The sequence below is a fragment of the Pongo pygmaeus genome, chromosome 16 (genome assembly GCF_028885625.2).
Source record: "Pongo pygmaeus isolate AG05252 chromosome 16, NHGRI_mPonPyg2-v2.0_pri, whole genome shotgun sequence".
NCBI lineage: Eukaryota > Metazoa > Chordata > Mammalia > Primates > Hominidae > Pongo > Pongo pygmaeus.
In genome coordinates, this window is record NC_072389.2 from 37,956,532 (window position 1) to 37,982,843 (window position 26,312).

Below are 26,312 nucleotides of genomic sequence, written 5' to 3' on the forward strand. Positions count from 1 at the left end.
AATATTAATTCTGAGTGTATGGGAAATTCCAAATGAATGCCAGGAGGTTTCTGGCATCTAGTCTGTTGCAATGCATATGAACGTTTATATCAACAATAGTCAACAGCAATTTTCTATCTCCCCTGGGACAAGAATAAGAGGAACTCACTAACGTGGAATGAAAACACTAATTTGCAATCATGTAGGCAGTCACTGTGACCAAGGATGCCAAATGCTTTTAAATGTAAGTCATCCTATCTAGCGGATGGAAAACCAGCAGTAAGTAAATCACTTTGATTCAGAGTCTCTCCTGGACCAAATGCAAGTGATTTTGGTATTATGGTCACCCTCCTGAAACCATTCTTCCTCTACAACCAAGGCGTTTCCTTTAGTGATTCAGTGTTTTCACTTCAGCCAGCATATGGATTTCGCTTTCTTCTACAAGATATCAAACACTATCTTGGGTAGAAATAAAGGGATAAAGGTTACTTTTGGGAGTATGTTATGTCTAACCTAGCCCTATCCGCTTACCACTAGCACAAAGGTAGATTTTTAGATGCTCACTGAACAATTTAGCTGAGATGTTTCCAGTCATCTCACACTCAAATCATCCAAAACAGAATTTACCTTTATGCTTCAAGCCCTGCTTTTGCACCTGTGTTTTCAGTTTCTGGCTTGGGGCACCATTATACACATGCCTGCTGAAGCCAGAAACCCAAGGTACAGCCAAAAGTCTTCTGTATTACTCCTTGCATCTGATGTGAGCAACTGTAGCAATTCTCTCTCCAAATATCCCTCATACGTGGTCTCTTCTCCACATTTCTATAGACATAGCTTCAGTTCTGACCTTTGTCATTCATCATCTGAACAAATACAATCCCTTCTAAAGGATTTCTCCACCTTCAGCCCTATTTTTCTTTATTCATTCAACAGGCACTTCATGATCATCACCTGGGTGCCAGACACAGGTGCAAGGTGCAAGGTGCTGGGGATACATCAGTGAGCAGTCTCCTTCTTAGAGCTTATATTCTCGTGGTAGATGTAAATAAAAGTGTAAGTAGATGAACAAATAAAATATTAGTTGCTGTGAAGGAAATAAGAGTATTAAATTAGGATGACCTGTATTAGGGTGGGAGGATCTAGGAAGGTTCTCCTAGGAGGTGACATTTAAGCTGAAACCTAAAGAAAAACACCTAGCTACATAGAGAGTGGGGTGGAAAAGCATTTCAAACAGAGGGAGCGTGCCGAACTGTTCATTCAAAATGTGTTGTGCATGCAATGACAAAGAGTAAGAAAAGTACTTGGCCTCTTTAAGAAATCAAAGAAGACCACTGTAGTTGGCTAGAGTGCAGTGAGATGAGATGCAGGTAGGACAAAGTGAAGTAAGAGATCTATGTTTTGGCCAAGCATGGAAAACATTAGAGGCCAGTCTTCCATGAACAGTGTGATAGATATTGCTGCATTCAAAATCAGAACACAACATGGCCCTTCTTAGATTTCTTGTCCCCATTACTGATGCAATAATATAAACATTTCTTGTGACGCTATTCAGGATCTTCCTGGTCTGGATGCTGCCTGTGTTTCTAGCCTTCTATCTTAAAACAACCCACATTCATATATACAATCTATATACTCCAGCTGTGTCTCTCTTTTTTTTCTTTTCGAGATAAGAGTCTTGCTCTGTTGCCCAGGCTGGAGTACAGTGGCGTGATCTCGGCAACCTCCACCTCCTACGCTCAAGCAATTCTCCCACCTCAGCCTCCCAAGTAGCTGGGATTACAGGCTCGTGTCACCATGCCTGGCTAATTTTTGTATTTTTTGTAGAGATGGGGTTTCGCCATGTTGGCCAGGCTGGTCTCGAACTCCTGGGCTCAAGCAATCCACCTGCCTTGGCCTCCCGAAGTCAGGGATGACATATGTCTGTTTTTCACGTTTTGTTTCATGCTCTTTCCTCAATCGGAAAAGCTCCATCTCTGTGTGATGACCACTGTTTCATCCTCTCAGAATTAATCTTAACTTTTACAGGAAGAGTCAAGATACTGCTCTGTTATTTCATAGCCAATTCTACTGTAATGTTGGGCTGCTTTACATCTCTCCCACCATCCTGGGTGTGCCTGAGGATGTTAGAGCCTGATCTTACGTGCTGTTGTAGTCATGACACCTGATACGGAGCTGGCACTCAATACAGTTTTATGGAAGGAAAGAAGGCAGGCAAGCAGGCAGTTTTGTCCAAATGCACTGGAATAGAATACATGGCATTCTGATCCTATCTAGTTTAAGATTAAGTCTGTATTTTTTAAAAATTGAATTAAATTCAACGAACACTTGAATATATGACTTTTATGCATGACACATTAGCGTAGTTATTTGCAAACAATGCTTAATCATCATAGAAATTCCTGGCAAAGAAATGCATAAAGGAATGAACACTAGCCCTGCTCCTTGTTACTTGTCAGATGTTAAGGTATAGAGAACCAAAACTCTTCCTGAATGGAGAGTGTAGGCTGTGTTAAGGAGAGCACAGAGAAGTGCTCCTCTTACAAAAGAAGAAAAGATTGCTCTTAAAGAGCCAAACCAGTAAAAGCCAGATGATCTATTTGTGGGAGATAATTGCAGACTGAAACACACAAAACTGTTATCAAGGTGACAAAGCTGCAATCTCACAACAATTGAAATGTCATTGCCATTTGGAAAATTGGAATGCCTGAAGCGATCCAGAATGCCTGTAAGTACTTCTATTCCTATCAACTTAATGGTACACTTTTCCGAGAATCACGTCCTGTATTTTGTCTCTAAACCTGTTTATGCCTGTTTCTTTGCATTCAAAAAAATATCTACTGTGTGCTTATTATGCATATACTGAAACAGCGTGATGGAAATGACATTTTAATGGGGAAAATGGCAGGTAGAGACAAATGATGTGGAGAAAACAATCAATAAATGTGACAATTTTTTTTTTTTTTGTCCTAAGAAGGAATACTCTCCTCTAAGTGAATATACTGGCTTTCTGGTTTATACATCAGCTTCTTGTGAGTTTGAAAAGTATGAGTTAATGCCTCTGGGCTTTGTGCATGGCTAAAGGTGAATATACGACCACAGGGCTGAAGAACACCCTCTGAATTGTGGTCATTTCACCAGGGCTGGTCGGCTGTGAGATCTTGCCAGGCGGCCAGCTGGCCTCCTCCAATCATATCTAACCATAGCCCCTCTCACATTAAAATAAACCTTTTAGGCCAACATCAGCATAGGGAGTCCTTTCACCAGGGTGACAACACAAGGCCAAGTACATTCCACACACAAATTCAGAATGAAATATAACTGATACAGCCTGGGCTCCTAATGACCTTCAGATGCCAGTGTCAGTCAATGACTCCAAAGGAAAACTAACCTCCAGTTACAGCGCCATATTCATCTGGAATGCATTACTAAACTAAGAAATGGAATGGAGATGATTTTTTAGAACTTAGGAGCCACCTTTGTGGTGGATCACAGAGGTGCTTGAGGAAGGAAAACGAACAATAAGGTTCCCATAAGGCCGAGAAGTCTGTGATGCTACAGTCAACATTTCTGATGCTGAAATGAAAGTTCACTTACGCTTCACAGAAGCATGTTCTTATCTAGAATACAACATTGGAAAAGGTCTGGATCAACAAATATCTTTTCCAACTCACAATAAACATTCAATCTAATAAGGCTAGAATGCCATGGGAAAGTTTACAGTCCTGAGCTGGTAACTGGACTATCACATGGCTGGAATGACTTCTATCCATGTGGAAATCTGACACACTGCAGTAGGACATGCTTAAAACAAATGGAATATAGTCTAAGGTTATATGGACATTGTGAAAACTCACATCCACAGCGTTCCACATCATGGTGATGAAATCAAGCACGCTTGAGTTTCACTAGGCTCATGGAGACCACTGTCAAGACAAGACCCTTTTGTGATACCTGAAGAATCCCTAACTTCAATAACTGCTTCAAAAGAGTCAGTCCTTTACCAAAAGACTATAAACTCCCCTGAAAAAACATTTGTTTTTGTTTTTCCTTTTTACCCTCTGCTCTAACATCACATTCTTCTGATGTGAACTTATCAGAAACTCAATTCTTCTGGAAGATCTAACTTTAGATTCTTCTAAAGTCCCTGAAGAATCCCATTCTAATTTCAATGACAGGCCTATTTAGCCACCCTCTACCAAACTCACTGTATCTGAGGTTTCATATTCACACTTATGTATTCAGCTCTGTTAATGAGCTTAAATACTATATAGCTTATCTGAATGCTCTGTGATTATCATTTAAGATGTTTTAGTTTTTTGTGGAATTTTTAATTTTTACAATGTAGCGAAATTTTAAGTCCCTAACAAAGCTCCCTTGAATGGAAAAGTAGCAGGTGATGTGAAAGTAACTTAAGTGTCTTGTAGGTCAGGACCTATGGGTATTCTGCTGAGTAGCAAAGTCAAACAACTAAACGACATGAACTGAAACCTAAAGGGCAGTGTGGTTTCAGATGTTTCCACTGTGAAACTCATACTAAATTCTACTGAAACCATCTAAGAGATTGTATTATCACTCAGAAAATGTAAGTGAAATGTCAATACAAAGATTTACATTTGCTGGGCATAGTGGCTCATGCCTGTAATCCCAGCACTTTGGGAGGCCAAGGCGGTTGGATGACCTGAGGTCAGGAGTTCGAGACCAGCCTGACCAACATGGAGAAACCCCATCTCTACTTAAAAAATTAGCTGTATGTTGTGGCGTATGCCTGTAATCCCAGGTACTTGGGAGGCTGAGGCAGGAGAATCACTTGAATCCGGGAGGCAGAGGTTGCAGTGAGCCGAGATCACGCCACTGCACTCCAGCCTGGGCAATAAGAGCAAAACTCCGTCTCAAAACAAACCAAACCAAACCAAAAACCAAAAAAACCCCCTAAGATTTACATTTAATTAATTAGTGAGAAAGGGGAGTACTCTTTTCATGTGAGACACAGATTCTGAAAAGGTATGATGTGTTCTGGTCTACTTTTCTAGATACTAATAAAAATATGTACACACAAAATCTCTTTAAATGTCTTTTATCTAAAATTGAGCCAAAGATAACCAAATAGAAATAACATTTTGAAAACGAAAGGATTAAGAAACAATGACGTAGCCAAATCAAGGAAAAGTGTTTCTCCCTAGAAGTATTCCAGCTAATAAAGAAGAAATGATGGAATTAATACATCATTATTTTGAAAACTTCTAATGAAATAATAAATCTAGGCAAAGATCATAAGTGCTCACTAACATCACAGATAACTAAATATTATGCACTTCTTGATAGAAAACATAATAGCATCTATGATGTATTCTTCCACTCAGATTAAGTCTCTAGATCAGACAGTTTATAGAAAACAGGGGACAGGGGAACATGATAAATAAAAACACAGCAACATGATCAGCAAAATCTAAAATGTGGGAAAGTCTACAAGAGAAGTGACCCGGTTTCTTCAACATATAAATTACAAAAGGGGAAAAATGGAGGGTAGAAACTTCTAGATTAAAATAAATTTGAGAGACACATCAAAGGCAATGCATGGAATTTGGATCCTCATTTAAACTAACTATAAATGAATGGATGAATTAATGAGTATACAAACAACAGGGAAATTAGAACTACCTATGTGATGATACTGAGTATGATTAATGTTTTTAAAGGAAGGATAATGGCACTGGATGGAGTATTGTTTGGAAAAGTACCCCTGGGCCGGGCGTGGTGGCTCATGCCTGTAATCTCAGCACTTTGGGAGGCCAAGGTGGGCAGATTGCTTGAGCCCAGGAGTTTGAGACCAGCCTGGGCAACATGGCAAAACCCCACCTGTAAAACAAATAAATAAAGTATCCCTGTTTTTTAGCAATAGTACTGACATTTTTAACAGATGACTTATAAAGCATCTGAAATTTGCTTCATAACCTATTTGGTGAGAGGAGGGCGTTTTCAGATAAAACAAGAGTGAGTTGATGGTTCTGTAGCTGAGTATTGGGTATATGGGATTAGGGCATTCTAATTTTATATGTGTTTCACATTCTTCAGAGTGAAATGTTTTTTAAAAAATGGAAAAAGTAAAACAAAAGTGATAGAAAAGACTTACCCTGTTGGATATCCTTCATCTCTAAATGTAAACTAGATATCAAGATTCCCACAGTTTGAGATCGTTTTCCATCCAACAGTTTGATGATCTAAAATTAGGAAAAAAAAAAAAAAGAATACAAGCTCAAATGACCATACAGTCTTTCAGAAAAAAAAAAAAAGAGAGAATACAAGCTCAAATGACCATGCAGTCTTTCAGAAGGCACACCAAAAACATTAAGATTTTTCAGATACACTGATTGATGAACTAAATTGATGCTGCATGCACTCTTCTTTAAATAATACTTAATTGGGAAGTAACTTATGCACAATTACAGACATATTACACAATGAAAGACGTTTTACAAAATAAACACACAAAATTTCATCAGCCTAATACAAACACTAAATCTTTATATGTTACTCTGATCATTTTACTCAAGCACTAAGTTATACCAGCATCAAGATGTATACAATGTGGTATCCATCTTTTTCACTTATCATTGGAATATTTTCATGTTGCTACTGGTGAAGTCACTTCATAGCCTCCAATCTTTTCAGTAATGTCATCTTCTGAGTGATTTAGGGGAAAAAGCACGAACATCTGAGTCAGCCACCAGCGATATGGCCTTGGTAAAGTGACAATTTCTATGAATTGATTTCCTCATCATGAAGGGCTGACTATATTTAGTCTATACTTTTATTTTATTTTGAGAGAAGGTCTAGTTCTGTCACCTACGCTAGAGTGCAGTGGCGTGATCAGAGTTTGTCTTCGCCTTGACCTCCTGGGTTTAAGTGATTCTCCTGCCTCAGCCTTCAGAGTAGCTGGTATCGCAGGCAGGCGCCACCACACCCAGCTAATTTTTAAATTTTTTTTATGGAGACAAGCTCTCTATAAAAACTTCGTTGCCCAGGCTGATCTGATCCCAAACCCTAAATTCAAGTGATTCTTCCATTTCAGCCTTCCAAAGTGCTGGGGTTACAGGCATTAGTCATTGCACCTGGCCCATACATTTATTTTAGAAATTAAATGACTATATGCAAAGCACCTAATATAGTTCTTGACATACATTTATTTAAAGTTTTTCTGTTTCAGAGAGGTTACTTCCTATTTGTTATTATTAATATAAACAATATAATACCTTGCACACAAAGCTCTAATTTTTAATTAATTAATTAATTTTTGAGATAGTATCCAGCACTGTCACACAGGCTGGAGTACAGTGACGCAATCACAGCTCACTGTAATTTTGAACTCCTGGGCTCAAGAGATCCTTGCACCCTCACGAGTAGCAAGCACTATAGGTGCACGCCACCATGCTTTGCTAATTTTTATTTTTTTGATGTTCTGTAGAGGTGAGGTCTCACTATATTGCCAACGTTGCTCTCAAACTCCTGGGCCCAAGCCATCCTCTCACCTTGGTCTCCCAAAGTATTGGGATTATAGGTGTGAGCCACCACACTTGGCCTTAAAATTATTTTTTATAATAATATGTATTTTTACAATCTTCATAGAAACTCCACATACCTCATTGCCAGTTATTTCAACCTTTATGAATATTCCATGGAGAAGTCTACATAGTTTTGTGTTTCTCTACAACTAGTAAACCAAATCAGCTCCCTAATAACATATCACGAAGCTGCCACTAAGGGAAAAAACTCTCTTTCCTCTCATGTGGCAGGGCTACAAAAATAAAAGAGAAGCACCCACAAAACACAAATCTTACAAATGTTTTTAATGTGCTTTGCTGGTTAAAATACAAACTAGGCTGAACAGCTGTGCTTTCCTTCCCACCTAGGTACTTACAGAATTGCCAAACTACTGTGAAGACAAGACTAAACAGTAACAAACATCTACATTTGTATTATTACTGTAATAGCTGAGTTGCTTGTTGGTTGAAAAATAAGGGATAACAATAGTTTGTTCCAATAAAGATGATCTAACTGCCTAATTGTCTAACTACCTGTTGATTGATCGATCTTGAATCAATTATTGCCAGATATTTTTTTCCTTTACCTGTTCAGAATGGCTACTTTCATATAACGATTAGACCTAAAATATAGCAAATACTAAGTATTAATCAACATTTAAAGGAAAAAAATCTCATTTTTCAGTCAATATGTTTAAGCATTTCAACATTCGCCTTAGAAAGATTCTTGAGGCATATAGAATTTTAGGAGTTTTAAAGAGAAATAGAGAAGGTACTCAGTATTTTTTTATATGAAAGTAAAAGCAAAAAAAAAAAGGCAATTAAGCATAATACAATATCTTCCTTAAAAATGCAATTTCTGGCTTTTTCTTAGAGAATCCAAATTTAAAGTCAAATGATTTTTTCATCCAATAAAAAAATTAAGAAAAGTCAATTTAGTTTTAAATAACTATTCAGCCATGCACCCATTCAAAAAATACTTACTGTACACGTTATGCGTGCCTGGCATTGCTTTGTATTCTGGGGATGCGGAGGTGACTGAGACAGATCAAGTCATAAGAAGTTTGATGTAAAGAGTCAAAAAGGCAAATAAAAGCATCACCTAAACTAACTGGAGTGCAAATTCAAAAAGAGAAACGTTTTGGGAATTGACTAGATTTATTCCTAAGTGTCCAGGATGGTGACTGATACAACCACAACCATGGCATACACATCAATGACAAGGACACAGGAACAGGATCAAATTTATGACAAGATCACAGCTGGGTTGCAAAAGTTTCTTCAAATGAACACGCACCAAGCTATCCAGTTAGGGCTCTGAAAACTACCAGTAATACTCTACCTACAAGAGAGGTAATGTACAGATGCACGTTTCTCTGTGAGCTAATTAAAAGCAAGCAGGAGAGAGGTCACGAGAGAGAAAAAGAGCAAGAAAGATATTGATTCTGTCTGTCCCTGAGTAAAATGAAGCAAATCTACCCCTCACCCCATTATACAACCAGGCTTAACTGTGGAAAGGATGTTATTACCATAAGCCATGCTTGCAATTTTGTCGAATGACTTGGCACAACCAGGTATTTGGTGAGTGTTACCTTTACTGGGACTAACGCCTTAAGACGTTTTTGTTTGGAAATCTGATGCTGATTTCCTAAAAAGCGGCTGGGGGCAGCTAAGCAGTGGTGAAGTTGGAGCATTTTGTATTCTCTTCCCTACCTGAACCAAATTCTCTGTCTACTTTTAAGTAAATTTTCAAAGAGATCTTTCTGTGTTTCCATGTAGCCACTCTTGTGAAATACCACCAGGTTTCTCAAAACCAACTAAAATGGTAGGGACACAATGGGCACAGACGGATATGTCCTAAATCCTCTTAGTCTCTTCCTCTTTTTTTCTCCCATGGCTTCGAAGGCTTAACACTAATTTCTCTTTATTTTTATGAAAAGTGCACAACATGAAATGTATCCTATTAACAAAAATTTAAATGTATAGTACATTATTAACTAGAAGCACAATGTCGTACAGCAGATTTCTAGAACTTTTTCACCTTGCATAACTGAAATTTTATACCCACAGAATAGCAAATTTCCAATTCACCGTTGTTCCAGCCCCTGGGAACCACCATTCTACTTTCCATTCCTTTGAGTTTGACCACCATGGATACATCATATAAGTGGAATCACGCAGCATTTATCTTTTTGTGACTAGATTATTTTCACTTAGCATAATGTCCTCAGGTCAATTCATGTTGTAGAATGACAAGATTTCCTTTTTCTTTTTGTGGTCAAGTAATATTCCATTGTATGTACACACCACGTTTTCTTTATCCATTCACCCACCAATGGACATTTAGGTTGTCTCCATCTCTTTGCTATTGTGAATGCTGCAACAAACATGGGAATATCTTTTCAATACAATGACTTCAATTCTTTTGGATAAATATCCAGAAGAAAAATTAATGGATCATATGGTAGTTCTATTTTAAAAAAAAAAAATTTTTTTTTTTTTTCTTTGAGTCAGAGTCTTGTTCTGTCATCTAGGCTGGAGTGCAGAGGCTTGATCTCGGCTCACTGCAAGCTCTGCCTCCCGGGTTCACACCATTCTCCTGCCTCAGCCTCCCAAGTAGCTGGGATTACAGGCGCTCGCCACCATGCCCGGCTAATTTTTTGCATTTTTAGTAGACGGGGTTTCACCGTGTTAGCCAGAATGGTCTCGATCTCCCGACCTCGTGATCTGCCCGCCTTGGCCTCCCAAAATGCTGGGATTACAGGCGTGAGCCACCGCCCCTGGTCTATTTTTAAATTTTTAAAGAATTTCATACTGTTTTCCATAGTGACTACACCATTTTACATCTCCACCAAGAGTGTACAAAGGTCCCACTTTGTCTACATCCTCAAAAAAGCTTGGTATTTTTCTTTTTTTTTTTTTTTTGACAGTGTCCATTCTGACACGTGAGGGGTTATCTCATTGTGATTTTGATTTGTATTTCCCTGGTTGATTAGTGATGTTGAGCATCTTTTTCTATACCTGTTGGCCATTTGTATACCTTTTTTGGAGAAATGTTTGGATAAGTCTTTAGCCCATTTTTATCAGACATATGGTTTGCAAATATTTTTTCCCATTCTGTAAGTCGTCTTTTCACTCTGTTGATTGCTTCCTTTGCTGAGCAGAAGCTTTTTCATTTAACATAGTCCCCCTTTGTACATCTGTTATTTTTGCTTTTTTTTGGGGGGGGGGGTCTGTGCTTTTCATGTTATATCCAGGAAATAATTGCCAAAATCAATTTTATAGGACTTTTCCCTATTTTTTAAAAAGGTTTTATAGTTTCAAGTCTCACATTTAAGTTTCTAATCTATTTTGAGTTGATTTTTGTATATGTTCCAAGATAAGGGTCCAATTTCATTCTTTCATGTGTGGATAGCCAGTTCTCCCAGCACCATCTGTTGAAGAGACTATCCTTTCCCCGTTGTATAGTCTTGGCACCCTTGTGAAAGAACATTTGCCTGTATATGCTTGGGTTTATTTCTGGGTTCTCTATTCTGTTCTATTGGCCTATAATGTCTGTCTTTATGCCAGTACCATACTGTTTTGATTACTGCAGCTTTGCAATTTGTTTTGAATTCAGAAAGTGTCAGTCCCCTAGATTTGTTCTTTCTCATGGTGGTTTTGGCTACTCAGGGTCTTCTGTGGTTCCATACAAATTTTAGGATTGTTTTTTCCTATTTAGGATTGTTTTTTCCTATTTCTGCGAAGCTGCCACTGGGATTTTAAGAGGAACTGCACTGAATCTGTATGTTGCTTTGGGGAATATAGACATTCAATAATATTAATTCTTTCAATCCATAAATATGAGATGTCTTTACAGTTATTTGTGTCTTCCTAAAATTTTTTAAGCAATGTTTTGTAGCTTTCAAAACTAGTCTGTACTAGTCTTTTACCTTCTTCAGTTTATTCCTAAGTATTTCATTTTTTTGGATGTTATTTTAAATGAAATTGTTTTCTTAATTTCCCTTCCAGGTAGTTAATATTTTTGTGTGTATAAGAACACAACGAATTTTTGTTTGTTAATTTGGAATCCTGTAAGTTTGCTGAATGTTTTTAGTAGTTCTTCACAGTTTACTTTTTTGGGGGAATCCTTAGGGTTTTCTACATATAAGATCATATCTGTGAACACAGATAATCTTACTATTTCATTTCCAACTTTGATGCCTTTTCTTTCTCTTGATTAATGTCTCTCTCTCTGACTTTCAGTACTATGTTGAATAAAGTAGCATGAGTGAGCATCCTTGTCTTGTTGCTGATCTTAGTGGAAATGCTTTTAGTTTTTCAACCTTGAGTATAATATTAGCTTTGAACTTTTAGTATGTGGTCTTTATTTCTTTCTATTCCTTCTAAAGAATATTTCCTTCTTTAGGTGATTTCCTTCTATTCCCAGTTTGATGAGTTTTTATCAGAAAACAGTGTTGAGTTTTTGCAAATGCTTTTTCTGCATCAAAATATTTTTATCCTTTGTTCTTTTAATGTAACATATCATATTGATAAATATTCATATGTTGAACCATCCTTGCATTCGAGAGATAACTGACACTTGGTGATGGTATATGATCCTTTTAATGTGCTATTAAATTATGTTTACTAGCCCAGGTGCAGTGGCTCACGCCTGTAATCCCAGCACTTTGGGAGGCCGAGGCAGGCGGATCATTTGAGGTCAGGAGTTAGAGACCAGCCTGGCCAACATGGTGAAACCCCGTCTCTACTAAAAATACAAAAAATTAGCTGGGCTTGGAGGCACGTGCCTGGTAGTCCCAGCTACTTGGGAGGCTGAGGCAGGAGAATCACTTGAACTCAGGAGGCCGAGGCTGCAGTGAGCTCAGATTGTGCCACTGCACTCCAGCCTAGGAAACAGAGACTGTCTCAAAAAAAAAAAAAAAATTAAGTTTACTAGTACTTTGTTGAAATTTTTAACATCTATATTTGTAAGAGATAATGACCTGTAGTTTTCTTTTCTTGTAATGTCTTTGGCTTTGGTATCAGAGTAATGCTGTTCTCATAAAATGAATTTGGAAGGGTGACCTCTTCAATTTTTTTGGAAGAGTTTGAGAAGCACTGCTTCTCTGTTAATTATTCTTTAAATGTTTGGTAGAATTCTCCACTGAAGCCATCTGGTTCTGGGCTTTTCTCTGGAGGTTTTTGATTACTAATTCAATCTCCTTACTTGTTACAGGTCTGTTCAGATTTTCCACTTCATCATGATTCAGTCCTGCTAGGTTGTACATTTCTAGGAATTGATCTATTTCTCCTACGTTATCCAATTTTTTGGCATGTAATTGTTCATAGTAGGTTCTTATAATCCTTCTATTTCTGTGGCATCGGTTGTAATGTCTTCTCTTTCATTTTTCATACACTTGTGTTTTCTCTCTTTTTTCCTTAGTTTAGCTAATGATTTGTCAATTTTGTTTATCTTTTCAAAAAATCAACTCGGTTTTGTTGACTATTTTCCTATTGTTTTTCTATACTCTATTTTGCTTATTTCTTCTATTAATTTTGGGCTTAGTTTATCCTTTTTCTAGTTCCAAGAGGTGTAGAGTCAGGTTGTTTATTTGAAATCTTTTTAAACATAGGTGTTCACCCTAAAACCTTACTCTCAGTACTGCTTTTGTTGCATCCCATGTTTTGGTATGTTGTATTTTTGTTTGTTGCAAGATATTTTCCAATTTCCCTTTTGGTTTCTTCTTTGACCCACTGGTTGTTCAAAAGTGTGCAGTTTAATTTCCCTGTATGTATAAAGTTTCCAGTTTTCCTCCTGCTATTATTTCTAGTTTCATGCCATTGTGGGCAGAAAAGATACATGGTATAATTCCAATTTTTAAAAATTTGTTAAGGCTTGTTTTCTGACATAACGTGTGACTTATCCTAGAGAATGTGCGCTTGAGAAGAATGTGTTTCAAAACCCTATTCCTGTTGGGTGGAATGGTCTGTTTATTTCCATTATGTCCATTTGGTATATAGTGTTGCTCAAGTCCTCTGTTTCCTTATTGTTCTTCTGTCTTGCTATATCATTTATCAAAAGTGGGTTATTGAAATCTTCCATTGTTGTGTTGCTGTGTATTTCTCCCTTTAGTTCTGTAAAAATTTGCTTCATATATTTGGCTTGCATGTTGGGTGCACATATACTTATAACTGTTATATCTTCCTGGTGAATTGACCCTTTTATCATTAAATAGTGTCCTTTGTCTTTTATTAGAGTTTTTTACTTAAACTCTAACTATGGCCACCCTGCTGTCTTTTGGATTGTTTTTAGTTTAGCTAAGGATGTCTTTTTTTTTTTTTTAAATTAACTCTTGGAATATCTTTTTCCATCCCTTTTCACTTTCAGCCTGTGTCCTTGAGTCTAAAATAAGACTATTATAGACAGCATATAGTTCCATCTTTTTTTATCCATTTAGCAATTTTATGTCTTTTGAGCAATTTTCTCTATTTGCATTTGAAGTAATTACTGAGAGGCAAGAACTTATTATTGCTAATTTGTTAACTGTTTTGTAGCTTTTGTAGTTTTGTCTTTTTCTATATTGATGACTTCTTTTGTGTTTCTTATAGTGACTTGCTTTGATTCTTTTCTCTTTTTTTGTTGTTGTATCTTCTATAGGCATTTTCTTTGTTGTTACTATGAGACTTACATAAAACATTTTATAGGTATAATAATCTATTTTAAGCTAATTTCAATCACATATACAAATTCTACTCTTACTTCTCCACTCCCACACTTTATGTAATTGATATAACAAATTATATTTTTTCTATTGTGTATCCATTAACATATTTTTATAATTATATTTGTTTTTAATATCTGGCAGGTATAAATTCTATACCAGAATTAAAAGTGATTTATCCACATCATTATTGTATACTGTATTTATCTGTATATATATACCTTTATCTACAAGCTTTGCGCTTTCATATGCTTTTGTGTTGCCATGTCATGACCTTTTCATTTCAACTTTAAAGGCCTCCCTTTATCATTTCTTGTAAGTCTAGTGGTCATGAACACCCTACACTTTTATTTATCTAGGAACATCTATTTCTCTTTTGTTTCTGAAAGACAGTTTTTTTCCTTTTTTTTTTTTTTGGTGGGGGGGGACTGAGTCTCACTCTGTCACCCAGGCTGGAGTGCAATGGCGCAATCTTGGCTCACTGCAACCTCCACCTCCCAGGTTCAAGCGATCCTCCTGCCTCAGCCTCCCAAGTAGCTGAGATTATAGGCGTCCCCTGCCATGCTGGGCTAATTTTTGTATTTTTAGTATAGGTGGGGTTTCACCATGTTGGCCAGGCTGGTCTCAAACTCCTGACCTCAGGTGATCCACCCACCTCAGCCTCCCAAACGGCTAGAATTACAGGCGTGAGCCAGTGTCTGGCCAAAAGACAATTTTTCTTTTTTTTTTTTTTTTTTTTTTTGAGACAGAGTCTTGCTCTGTCACCCAGACTGGAGTGCAATGGCATGCTCTCCACTCACTGCAACCTCTGCCTCCTGGGTTCAAGCGATTCTCCTACCTCAGCCTCCCAAGTACCTGAGATTACAGGCACACACCACCATGCCTGGCTAATTTTTTGTATTTTTAGTAGAGATGGGGTTTCACTATGTTGGGTAGGCTGGTCTCAATCTCCTGACCTCGTGAGTCACCTGCCTTACCCTCCCAAAGTGCTTGGATTACAGGCGTGAGCCACTGCACCCAGCCAAAAGGCAGTTTTTCCAGATATAGTTTTCTTACTTGGTAATTTTCTTTCATTGCTTTGAATATATTACCCTATATCCTTCTGGTCTGCAAGTTCATGCTGAGAAATCTTCTCATAGTCTTGTTGAGGTGCCCTTGTATGAGTTGCTTTTCTCCTCCTGCTTTCAAAATTCTCTTTTTTGTCTTTAACTTTTGACAGTTTGATTATAATGTGCTCAGTGTGGTCTTTTGAGTTCTCCTAATTGGGATCCACTGGGATTCTTGAATCTGAATGTTTATTTCTTCCCCCAGATATTTTACCATTATTTCTTCCAATATACTTTCCTTTCTACCTTCTCCTTCTATAACTCTCATAATGTGTCTATTGATCTGCTTGACAGTGTTCCATACATCCCTTAGACTTTCTTTACTCTTTTTTTTTTTTTGAGATGGAGTCTTGCTCTGTCACGCAGGCTGGAGTGCAATGGTGTGATCTTGGCTCACTGCAACCTCCGCCTCCCAGTTTCAAGCGATTCGCCTGCCTCAGCCTCCTGAGTAGCTGGGATTACAGGCATGCGCCACCCTACCCAGCTAATTTTTGTATTTTTAGTAGAGATGAGGTTTCACCATGATGGCCATGCTGGTCTTGAACTCCTGACCTCGTGATCTGCCCACCTCAGCCTCCCAAAGCGCTGGGATTACAGGCATGAGCCACCGCACCTAGCCTCCTCTTCATTTTTTTCTTTTTGCTCCTCTAAATGGATCACTTCAAATGACCTCTCTTTGATTTATCTGATTCCTCCTTCTGCTTCATTAAGTCTGCTATTGAACCCCACTAGTGAGCTTTTAAATTTGGTTATTGTATTCTTTAGCCCCAATATTTGTTTGGTTCTTTATAATATTTTCTGTTTCTTTGTTGATACTGTCATTTTGTTCATGTATCTTTTTCCTGAGCTCACTGAGCATCTTTATGACATTTATTTTGAATTATTTGTCAAGTAATTCATATACATCTGTGTCTATAGGATTGGTTTGATTTCTTTTGTTCCACCAGTTGGTCCATGCTCCTGTTTCTTTGTGTGCTTTGTTACTTTGTGTTGGGATTTGAAAAAGAAGTCACCATTCCCATTCTTTACAGACTGATTTCATACAGAGAAAGACCTTTGCCAATCAGCCCAATTAGTGTCTCTGGGAGATTTTCAAGCCTTTTCTGTGGATAAATATTCTCTGGACTTAAGTATGTGAATTCCCAATTAGAGGGATTTTGGTTTTTCAGGAGCTCATAATCCCTGCTCTCTCTAGTGTCTGTCTATGGTACTGCAGGTTCTCTGGAGGTGTTGTAAGCTGTCCAGCTCCTTTTTGTTCTCATCTGCCCCCAAACATCTAGAGTATGTCAAGTCCCATGAACACACAGAGTTGAAGAAGAAAAGGAGAAAGGAGAAAAGAGGAGGGGGAGTGGGAGGAAGAGGAGGGGGAGTGGGAAGAAGAGGAGAAGGAGGAGGAGAAAGAAGAAGGAAGGAGAAGAAAGAAGGAAAGGAAGGAAGAAGAAGAAGAAAAGATGGGTGAAGATGAAGAGGAAGAGGAAGAGGAGGAGGAAGCAGAGAAAGAAGAAAAAACAGTTCATTGGACAACACTGTGAAAAGATGAAACACTAGACACAAGCTCCACTCTTCTTTCCCCTACAATCCCTGTGGGAGAAGCTGCTGAGCTGTACTGGCCTCTGTCTACTGTACTGCAGGCCATCTAGCTTTTCGTTCTCAGCAGTCTCCAGGCATCTAGAGTATGCTGCGTCCCATCAGCACTCCAAGTCGGGCAAGACAGAAATCAGTCTCTCGGGTGGCCCTCTGAAAAGCCAGAGCATTGGACGGATGCTCCGACTTTTTCCTTCTCCAAGGAGAAGCCAGGATTTGGAGGTTTACTCTCACTTACTCTGCCCTGAGCAAGGGTGAGGGGCAACTGCAATGAATGCATACTAATTCATATCATCATCTTTCTTCTCAGTGGTTCCCAACCTGGCATCTTTCCCTGTTAGCTCTGAGATTCACACACAACAGAAACCAGTCTTTCAAGTACCTCCCCAAAAGTCTAAACATTAGACTTAAGATCCAGTCTTCTCTCCCCCTCCCGAAGGAGAAGCCAGGAGGTAGTTTTCTCTAAATCAATGTATTGTGCCGGGGAGGGAGTCAGATGAGTGAGTGCCATGAATCTTCCTATTAGCTTCAATACAACTGGTTTCATGCTCACCTGGGGTGTAGGAGCCTCTTAACTGATTTCTGAATTTCTCACAAAGAGAACTGGCCCATGTATTCTTAAAACTGGCGTCTCCATGGGGCAACAAGGATCCGGTATTTTCTAGTCCACCATCTTGATGACATTACCTCCCCCTTTCCCAGTTTTAGTTTCTGAGAGGCAAATGCGATGTCATCCATGGATAGAGAGAAGACAAAAGTGGCTGGGTTCCACCAAATATGTTCCCAGCCACAAAGTGGCTCCTATGGCCATATTGGCAGTGAGAGTAAAAGCAGACTGATCTGAGACTGAGTCAGGCTTCACTGAAAGGGGGCTGGCCTCTCCTTCATAATTGGAGGACAGTACCAAACAAACTACGAGGAAAAGAATTAGAAATGAAGGAAGAATAACGAGAAAAAGAGTAGAAGAAACATATATTTTAAAAGATCTTCCTTAAGATATGCGAAATAACTGAAAGGAAACAAATGGAGGAAAATAACACATTAGACTTCTGAACACACAAAGAAATGGTTCAGTACAACCCAAGACTTTGATATATACTTAGATCTTTCTGAGATTGGTTAGAAATTGGGCTAGCAGGGTGTGAGGAGAAAGTGTTGGAAGTAGACAGGAGGGAAAAAGAAACTTGAAGACTAAAAGAAAAAGTGTACATTTTATTGCACATTTTTTTTCCATTGTGTAGCATGTTTTTTTCATGCAAAAATACATTACTGACAGCTTCCTTGTCAGTGCAGGCAGAGCCATTTCTAAAAACATCACATCATTTAAGTATTCCCCTACTAAAGGACAATTAGAAATCATCCAAATTTTGGCCAGGCGCTGTGGCTCACACCTGTAATCCCAGCAATTTGAGAGGTCAAGGTGGGTGGATCACTTGAGGCCAGGAGTTTGGGACCAGCCTGGTCAACATGATGAAACCCCATCTCTACTAAAAATACAAAAATTAGGTGGGTGTGGTGGCACACGCCTGTAATCCCAGCTCCTCGGGAGGCTGAGGCATGAGAATTGCTTGAACCCAGGAGGCGGAAGTTGTAGTGAGCCAAGATCAAGCCACTGCTCACCAGCCTGGGTGACAGAGCGAAGATTCTGTCTGAAGACATGTTCCAAATTTTGTCAATTGTTAAGAATGCTACAGTGAACAAGCAGGCAGATATATCCTTAGTCATGCAAGTTTGTATTTTCATAGGACTCATAGAAGTCATTCAAATAATATGCCCATTTGAAAATTTGATAAATATTTCAGAATTGTTTCTTATTAGACTTACCCTGCCAACTATTTGAGATCAACTGTTTTTCTGTTCCCACACCCACTTTAGGTATTACCAATTTTAAAACTGTTGACTGAAAAACAGGTGGAATGTGTTTTCATGATTTTGTTTTGCATTTTTAATGATTTTTATTAGTCACATCTTATGAATTGTCTATATTGTTTTTGCTATATTTTCCAATTACTAGATCTACTAGGCTGGTATAATGCAAATACACTTAAATAAGGACTTAGCTAAATAAGAGGAAAAAAGATTTACAAAGAGCCTGCTGTACATAAAAGTCATTTTCAAAGAGAAGAAGAGGGAATAAAATGACCTTTTACTATAGCTCCACTAAGCACTGGTATTGTGTTCCTCTGCACGTTAGCCAATCCAAATGGACAGTTGTGCACTGGGGGCAGTGAGCATTGCAATATTGTAAACCTTTATTCCTTTAGTGGCCCCCTGTGGACTTCCAGAGTGATAACAATACTTCAGGCTCAAGAGTCCTGTAAAGTATGCATAGCTATCTCACTGCTGGGGCATTAAAGCAAGAAGCACAGCTAACTGAATTTTTATGGTAATTCATTTTTTATGTTCATTATCAAATCTTACAACCTCCTTACGCAGATATATACCCATTACTGAAGAATTTATTGTAGAGTAGTGAGGAAGAAAATATTAAGGGGAAAAAAAGACAAAGAGTGAAGAAAACTGATGAAGAGAACAAGAAAAAGTGAGAACAAAGATGTGGAACATGACAAAGATTTTTTTTTTTAATTTGTTGTCAACCAATATTATTACTTTGCTTTCTGAATACTTTTTTAGAATCATTGTTAAGTTTCAAATAACCAGAACGCAATTTATGTTGAACCATCTATTAACTGAGAATTTCCCTGGCTTTTCTTTTGTCGGATTATATTCATTATTAGTAAGTTAACTTTTAGACAGAAAAAGTGAATTTCAAAAATTCCCCTTGGAAGAGAAAAACTATATGAAGATAAACTAATATTGGGTATTTATTCTTCCAAATCCATTGACATCTCTTATTCTGTGCTTGAAAGAAATCAAATTCAATGAATCACACCTTCCATATCTATATATTTATTTACTGAACGCTGTGGACTGGTGATCATAGTGATAATCTGGGAAATTTTTAGAATCATAAATTGCCTGAAATTATCAGATACCTAATATTCTGCTCTTTTTATGGTAGGAAATTTAATACATATATTTACATAAGCACAGATTTCAAATACAAAAGTTATAAGAAACTGGTAATTGACTCAAAAACCTAATTATTAAGCACCAACCCACTCTTTAAGCTTCTGTTTGATATTAGCATTCTGTGCTATTTTGACAATTTTTCAGTTATTTGGCCTAAGGAAAAGGTTCCCAACAATATCACCATCTAAGCAGAAATACAAAAACTGAGAACTCTAGCCATAAACTACAAGTCCTTCCCTCTAGTTTTCAACCTTTGCCTTCTGAGCTTTCATGAATGACCTCTTGGCCAGCTGTGGAATGGGATCAACATCATGATCTAGTAAATCAGTTATTAAGAGAAAAGTCAGGAGACCAGCCTTCAGCCTTCTATTTCTAGGCCTGCCCTTACTCATCATTGTATCAACGCTGAAAGGCAGACAGTCCAATTCAATGGTACTCACAATACGCAAATTCCCATGTCTACTGCAAACAAAATAAAAATTGTGTGTGTGTCTGTTCAATGGAGTTCAAAGACTAGTTTAAAAGAGGGCAAACATATATAAATAACTGATACAGGAGCTATTCATAGGGTCAGTAACTTTAAAGAGTTTGTAGTTCTTCTCAGGTATACGATCCTTGAAAATGCCAAGACTCTTATTTAAAAAGGGAGTTTGAAAAAGGTGGCTGTTTCTAGCACAATCTTTTTCCAGGTAACTCAAACACATTTCCAAAAGAACGTTACATCCAGTGCCTTTTTTTCGAAACAAAAATCCAGATCTCACTTTTATAAAACCTCTCCATCTAGGAGTCTTGAGAGATGACAGGCTCTGCAGAACATGAACCCCAAAAGACACTGTTAACTCATGGTCTGGGTGTCCAAACAGAAAGGACTCTTTCCATTCTTCATGGCCACTAGGGTAAAGGTTCTTCCGGGCATTAAGACCCAACAGCAGCAGAGGCTTTCACAAAACCATGAGGTCAGTTTATCACATTTGATTGTTAGACATCAGTGGGATTCCTGACTGTATTAGTATCCAGCTTCATCATATTAAAAGGAGTTAGTTAGCTTGCCTTAGGTAAATAACAAAGGAAGGGTTCCCCGAAAGCCCCTGGCCCACAGGTTAGTGCCTTATCCCCACATAACATAAAAAGCAGCCTGCGAAAAAAACCAAGCTGCAGGAACCAATAATATGAACGTCAAAATAATTATTTTCCATGTTTACGTGAAGCCAGTAGATAGAATTTATGCTTTAAGCTCCCAACTCGATTTTATTCCATATAGGTTCTTGGGGGGAAAAGTGGCTACTACAGGCTGTTCAGGAAAGACAGTTCAGAAAACATTTGCTGCAGAGTGTAAGTCTTTGTAAAATTGCTTATCCAGTGTTACTCTGGTTGAATTGGATTTTGGAGTCATTTAACACTTAGCACTGAAGAAACCTACAAATTTCATCTAATTTATCCTTCTGCCTTTGGGTTGGCCCAGAAGTCCACGTATTTAAGTACAGACCTTACTTTACAAGAATGTGCACACTTTAAGAAATTATTCAGGTTACATTTAGATAATGCACACATTTACAGCCATTTTCTCTCAAACAATACAACATAGTACTACTTCAGCTAATTGTAAATACAAATTAAACTGTTCATCCCATTCCTAGTCTATGATCCCTTATCATACTCACTTTTCATTCTTCTTTGTCCTCATATGCATATTACCTGATGTGTAATAATCCTCAAAGTCATTTTCTAGTATTAAGAGACTTTTGGCAGTGAACTATTTTACCTGATGTTTGACTCAAATTCCTCATGCTCCCATTTTGAACAATCTTCTTCTGCTCTCAGGGAAGGTAGAAAACAGCTAGCTGGTCACCATCCCCTACACTAACCTCCTTCAGAAACCTCAAGATCACCATTTTTTTTTAAACAGGAGATGTTTTATTTCAAATTGTTAAAAATCAGTTTTTGAGAGATGTTAGCAAGCCCTCAGTTTATCTCAGTCCTATCTAGAGTCAGCTGAACTTGGCAGCACATGGCCTTCTCCTAGGTATAATTACAGTCTGGAGGAGAATGCAATTTGTGCAGCATTCCACTGACCTACAAGCTGACCTTGTGCAGGGGCAAATTCACAGGTTGCGTTCAACCCTATTAGACATGCCTAGTTTAAGGTAAAGCCTTTCCAGACCTCTGCCACATGCCAGGATTAGGGCATGTCACACATGCGTACTATTACATCGCCTAAGGAACTCTCCCAACGCCTTCCAGAGTGGGAAAGGCAGGCCCACACTGTCTAAATCTGTACGTTAAGCCAGTATAGACATATTATTATTATTCCTCACATATGTGAATTTTTTTAAAGCCTGCCTCTGTGAATAAGAATTAAGACAAAAATGGGAAGACAGATCTGCTACACTGGGAAAATCATACCCTCAACCTCAGCTAGAAAAGTTCTGCCAGACAGGCTGGGAAGGAATTCTTGTCAGGTCCAGTGGGATTTTCACATCTACAGAAAATCTGTACACTGTATATCTTCAGCTTTCTGCCTGAGCTTGGCAGACAGGGCCAAAAGTAAAAATAAAAATAAATGGTTCTGAATAGACCACAAGTGCTGGAAGTCTGCTCAGCCAAGTGAGTTTGGCATAGCTACAAAATTGAGAGAAACACAGAAGCCCTCTTCTTCCATGGAGCCTTCCCTGTCTGAAAGGAAGTTGATTAATTTCTCCATCTACACCTTTGCTAGACACCAAACACATTCATACCTATACCAGATTGAGTGCATATTTTGCTCTTTGGCTTAAGTTTCACATTTGAACATACTCAGTTCCAGTCACAGGGTTTCCATCTCCAGCACAGTCAGTTTTATCCTAGAGCCTGGCAAATAAGCAGAGTCTTTTCAAATACAGCTACATGTGATATCACCAATGAATAGCTGCTGGCACTTCAGGGAACTAAGGGCATGTGAAAGTTGCTGCTTTTCCTGTCGGAATCAACTATTTCACCCCACCAAAAACAAACAAATAAATGTAGAATCCATATATTAGCAGACATTTACTTTCATGACAATGATATACAGGTCGAACATCCCAAATTCAAAACTCAAAAACTCCAAGATACGAAGTATTTCAAAATCCAAAACTTTTTGAGTGCTGGTACAGTGCTCAAAGGAAATGCTCAGTGGGGTATTTCAGGTCTTGGATTTTCAGATTTGGAATGCTCAACCGGAAAATTTGAAATCTGAAAGGTTAAAAAAAAAAAAAAAAAGAAATCTGAAAGGTTTCTGGTCTCAAGCATTTCAGATAAGGGATACTCGACCTGTATACCAAATATCCACATAGGGTACACGGTCAGCTATATAGAACAAGTGCATATGTGATCTGGCCTTTCTTGGTAAGACTGAACAACAGCGTGGAGCATACACATAAATTAGACAATCTGATTCTCCCAAGTACAACTCTAAAAAATACAACTTCTATTTTTGTGCTATCAAACTAGTGTTATCTTTTGCTTATGCTTCACATCAATACTCGCTGAATTCCACCACCTGGCCAAACTATGGACATTAAGAGGCTGGTTGGTATAAAGTAGATATGCTACTGATGACAAGTCAGCTTGTCTTAAGAACAGTCATCCCACTTCTAAGTCATGGGTTTCCAAATAGATAAAGGTACCTTCATAATGACTGTTATGTTCCTCTTTAAGACATTCTTGTAGAGTGGGTTGGAAGACAGGTAGAATCCTACGTTAGAGATGCAGAAATTGATTCACCTATTCAAGGGCTACAGGCTCTGATGATTGCACTGATACTTTAGTCTGAATACCTCCAAATTATAAATATAAATTAGTATAGGGTCTAAACTTTAGCTGCATTACAGAGCAGTATCTTTGCGAGATGAGAGAGAATATTAAGAAGGCCTTAGGTTTAATTTTTATTCTCATTTAACTGCCATCCAAATCAAAAAATCTTCTAAATAATAGACATCTAATTGGGAAAACAGAGTGAGAGTTTCGCAATGGAAAGAAATTCCAAGAAGTGATACAAAACGATGCAAGGCAATGAGGCATGGTAGCCTATGGATACAGGCCTTATGCACAGAAAAAAATCATGGGGGAAGCATCTGGAACAATCCTTTTATAGCTGTGGCTATTCTAAGTCCCCTCCCTCCCATTTCTAACATAGCAGTGACTACAAATGGGACAGGTAAGCAACAATTCCTCCAAGCCAGTGCCAGAAGGGAGTGCCTGCGGAAGGGGAAGGGCAGGACCACAGCCATCTTGCTTTCTCTCCTACGGGAGAATAACCGCTTCTTTGGAAATATGCAATTGTAACTTGGCAGGTGCCCAGGAGTACAAATGCTGATTCAGTTTCCTTGGTCCCCCTCTTCTTCCCTGCTCCATCCCCTGCCACTCTGGAATCACACCCAGAAGAGCTGGTTGGCTGGCTGTGTAGTGCCATGTTATGAAATGTCATCCGACGTGGTGCAAACAGCTCTTGCTGCTAATGGCCAGTGTGGCCTGGTAGGCTTCTGGGGAGAGGCCTCTGTCAACTGGCCTGATAATGCCATTAAAATAAGCTTTCCACACCCAAGCTGATAATCTGTCTCATTAAATGTTTCAAGAAAAACTAAGCTTCACTGTTTAGTCAAACTGTTAGGTCTGAATCTCTTCCATGGCCTTATTTTTGGGGACACACAAAATTGCTTGGATGAAGTTTACTTTAAGGATCTAGGCTCTTCACCAAGAAATGTGAAAAGGCAAATTGTCACCCTGTCCTGAGTCTGAGAACATATTTGGCACCCCATCCCCATCCTGACGAGACAGAAAAACCCTTTTCTTGTTTTTCAGGCTGATGAATTCCACTCAGAAGGCTAATGCGGAGGCCACAGCAGGTGAAGGCTATGGCAGTGTGGGGGTGTGATGGGTTGGAGCGGGGAGGGTAGGGCTGTGGGCAGATTTCTGATTTTGTGTAATGTAGAAAACAAACCCCCAAACAAAATCACATGCTTTTTCCTATTGATGATGGAGTCTTGCAGGAAGAAAAGACCAAGAGACATCAGTGCATTCACTGCCTTGCCTTCACAGACAGAACCAGAGCTACCAAAGCTTGGCCCTGCAAACAGCTTTGATTTTAGATTTCTAGACTCCAGAATCATGAGACAATACATTTTTGTTGTTGCAAGTCAACAGTTGGTGACTTGTTAAATCAGCCCTAGGAAACTAATACAGGGGCTGATATTTTTAAATTTCTAATAATCTTCTAGGTGATTATGTTGCTGCTGGTCCATGTACCATATTTTGAGTGGTGAAGTGACTCTAAATAAATGTACTATTTTGTTCCCGATCATTGGCACTTAGCATGGTGTCAATACATATATATCTGTATGTTTCTATAATCCCTGATTTCCAGAGGTTTTTCCCATGAGCCCCTTTCAGAATATCAATCTCCATGTAGTCCTTTACTAAAGCTATTGTACTCATTCAGTAAGTATTGGAAATAACTTTCTCATGAAAAGCCAATCCCAAGTATACAGACAGCCATAGTGCCCTCCTAAAACCTCTAAATAACAAAGTTTGCATGACCTTTGGACTTCTTGTCTTGTCTATATAATTTCTCATCTAATAATAAAAACTTCAACCCAGTCTCACACACGTATATCTTTGGTGGCTCAAATAGGGCTTTTTCTTTCCAACATGTTCGAGTGTTAGGCTTTTGGAAAGAACACATGCTAATAATTACGCCAAGCTGGTTAGAGATAATGGGCAACAGAAAAGTTATTATCTTCAATGTCATCATATGTCTTTGATATGATAATCATTGCATTCAATATATCAGAAATGATGGATGGCCTTTGATTTAGAGGATACCCATGATGCAAATTACCTGGCTCTTTCCCACTCCTGTGTAGCGGTGAAGAGCCAGTGATAGTGAGCACCCCTAGCTGCAGTGCCTCAAGCCACTGGAAGGCAAAATCTGAGACAGAACTCCAAAGTAAACATTTCTTCCTTTAAAGATACTTAGGGCACCTCATATTTTCCTTTTGCAGATAACTTCTCACATAGTCTTCATTTGCCGCCATTGCCATAATGTACACTACTTACAACCCAAGTCACTCCACTCTGTTAATTTTCTGGCTAACAGCTGCTGAGACGTAAGTGCCATATTGCTTCTAACAGGTTCACTGAGTTCCTTCCATGAATATAAAATAAATATTCCATGAAATGTTGGTAAAAAGAGAAAGATGAAATAATACTGTATTTTAGTAGATATTTTAGAACTGCTGCAACATTTTGTTAGGGCTTGCGGTGTTATTTCCCAGCACATTTCCCCCATAATTAGTCTTATCCTCCTTCTTACTCTCACAGCACAGCTATCACAGGAAACAAGTGCGTATCGT

At 38.4% G+C, this 26,312-nt stretch overlaps 1 protein-coding gene and 1 long non-coding RNA gene across 5 annotated transcripts in view; one reads left to right on the forward strand and one right to left on the reverse strand.

The window, feature by feature from the left end:
- FMN1 (formin 1) overlaps window positions 1-26,312 on the reverse strand; it is a 442,344-nt gene that overhangs the window by 163,186 nt on the left and 252,846 nt on the right. For all 3 annotated transcript variants that reach the window (XM_054450470.2, XM_054450471.2, XM_054450472.2), the window contains one exon: window positions 6,110-6,197. In XM_054450470.2, the coding sequence (XP_054306445.1) occupies window positions 6,110-6,197 (88 nt within the window). The remainder of the gene's footprint in view (window positions 1-6,109; window positions 6,198-26,312) is intronic.
- The window catches only part of LOC134738275 (uncharacterized), a 46,587-nt gene continuing 22,698 nt past the window's right edge, over window positions 2,424-26,312 (forward strand). For both annotated transcript variants that reach the window (XR_010123931.1, XR_010123932.1), the window contains exon 1: window positions 2,424-2,704. This is a non-coding gene — a long non-coding RNA (uncharacterized LOC134738275). The remainder of the gene's footprint in view (window positions 2,705-26,312) is intronic.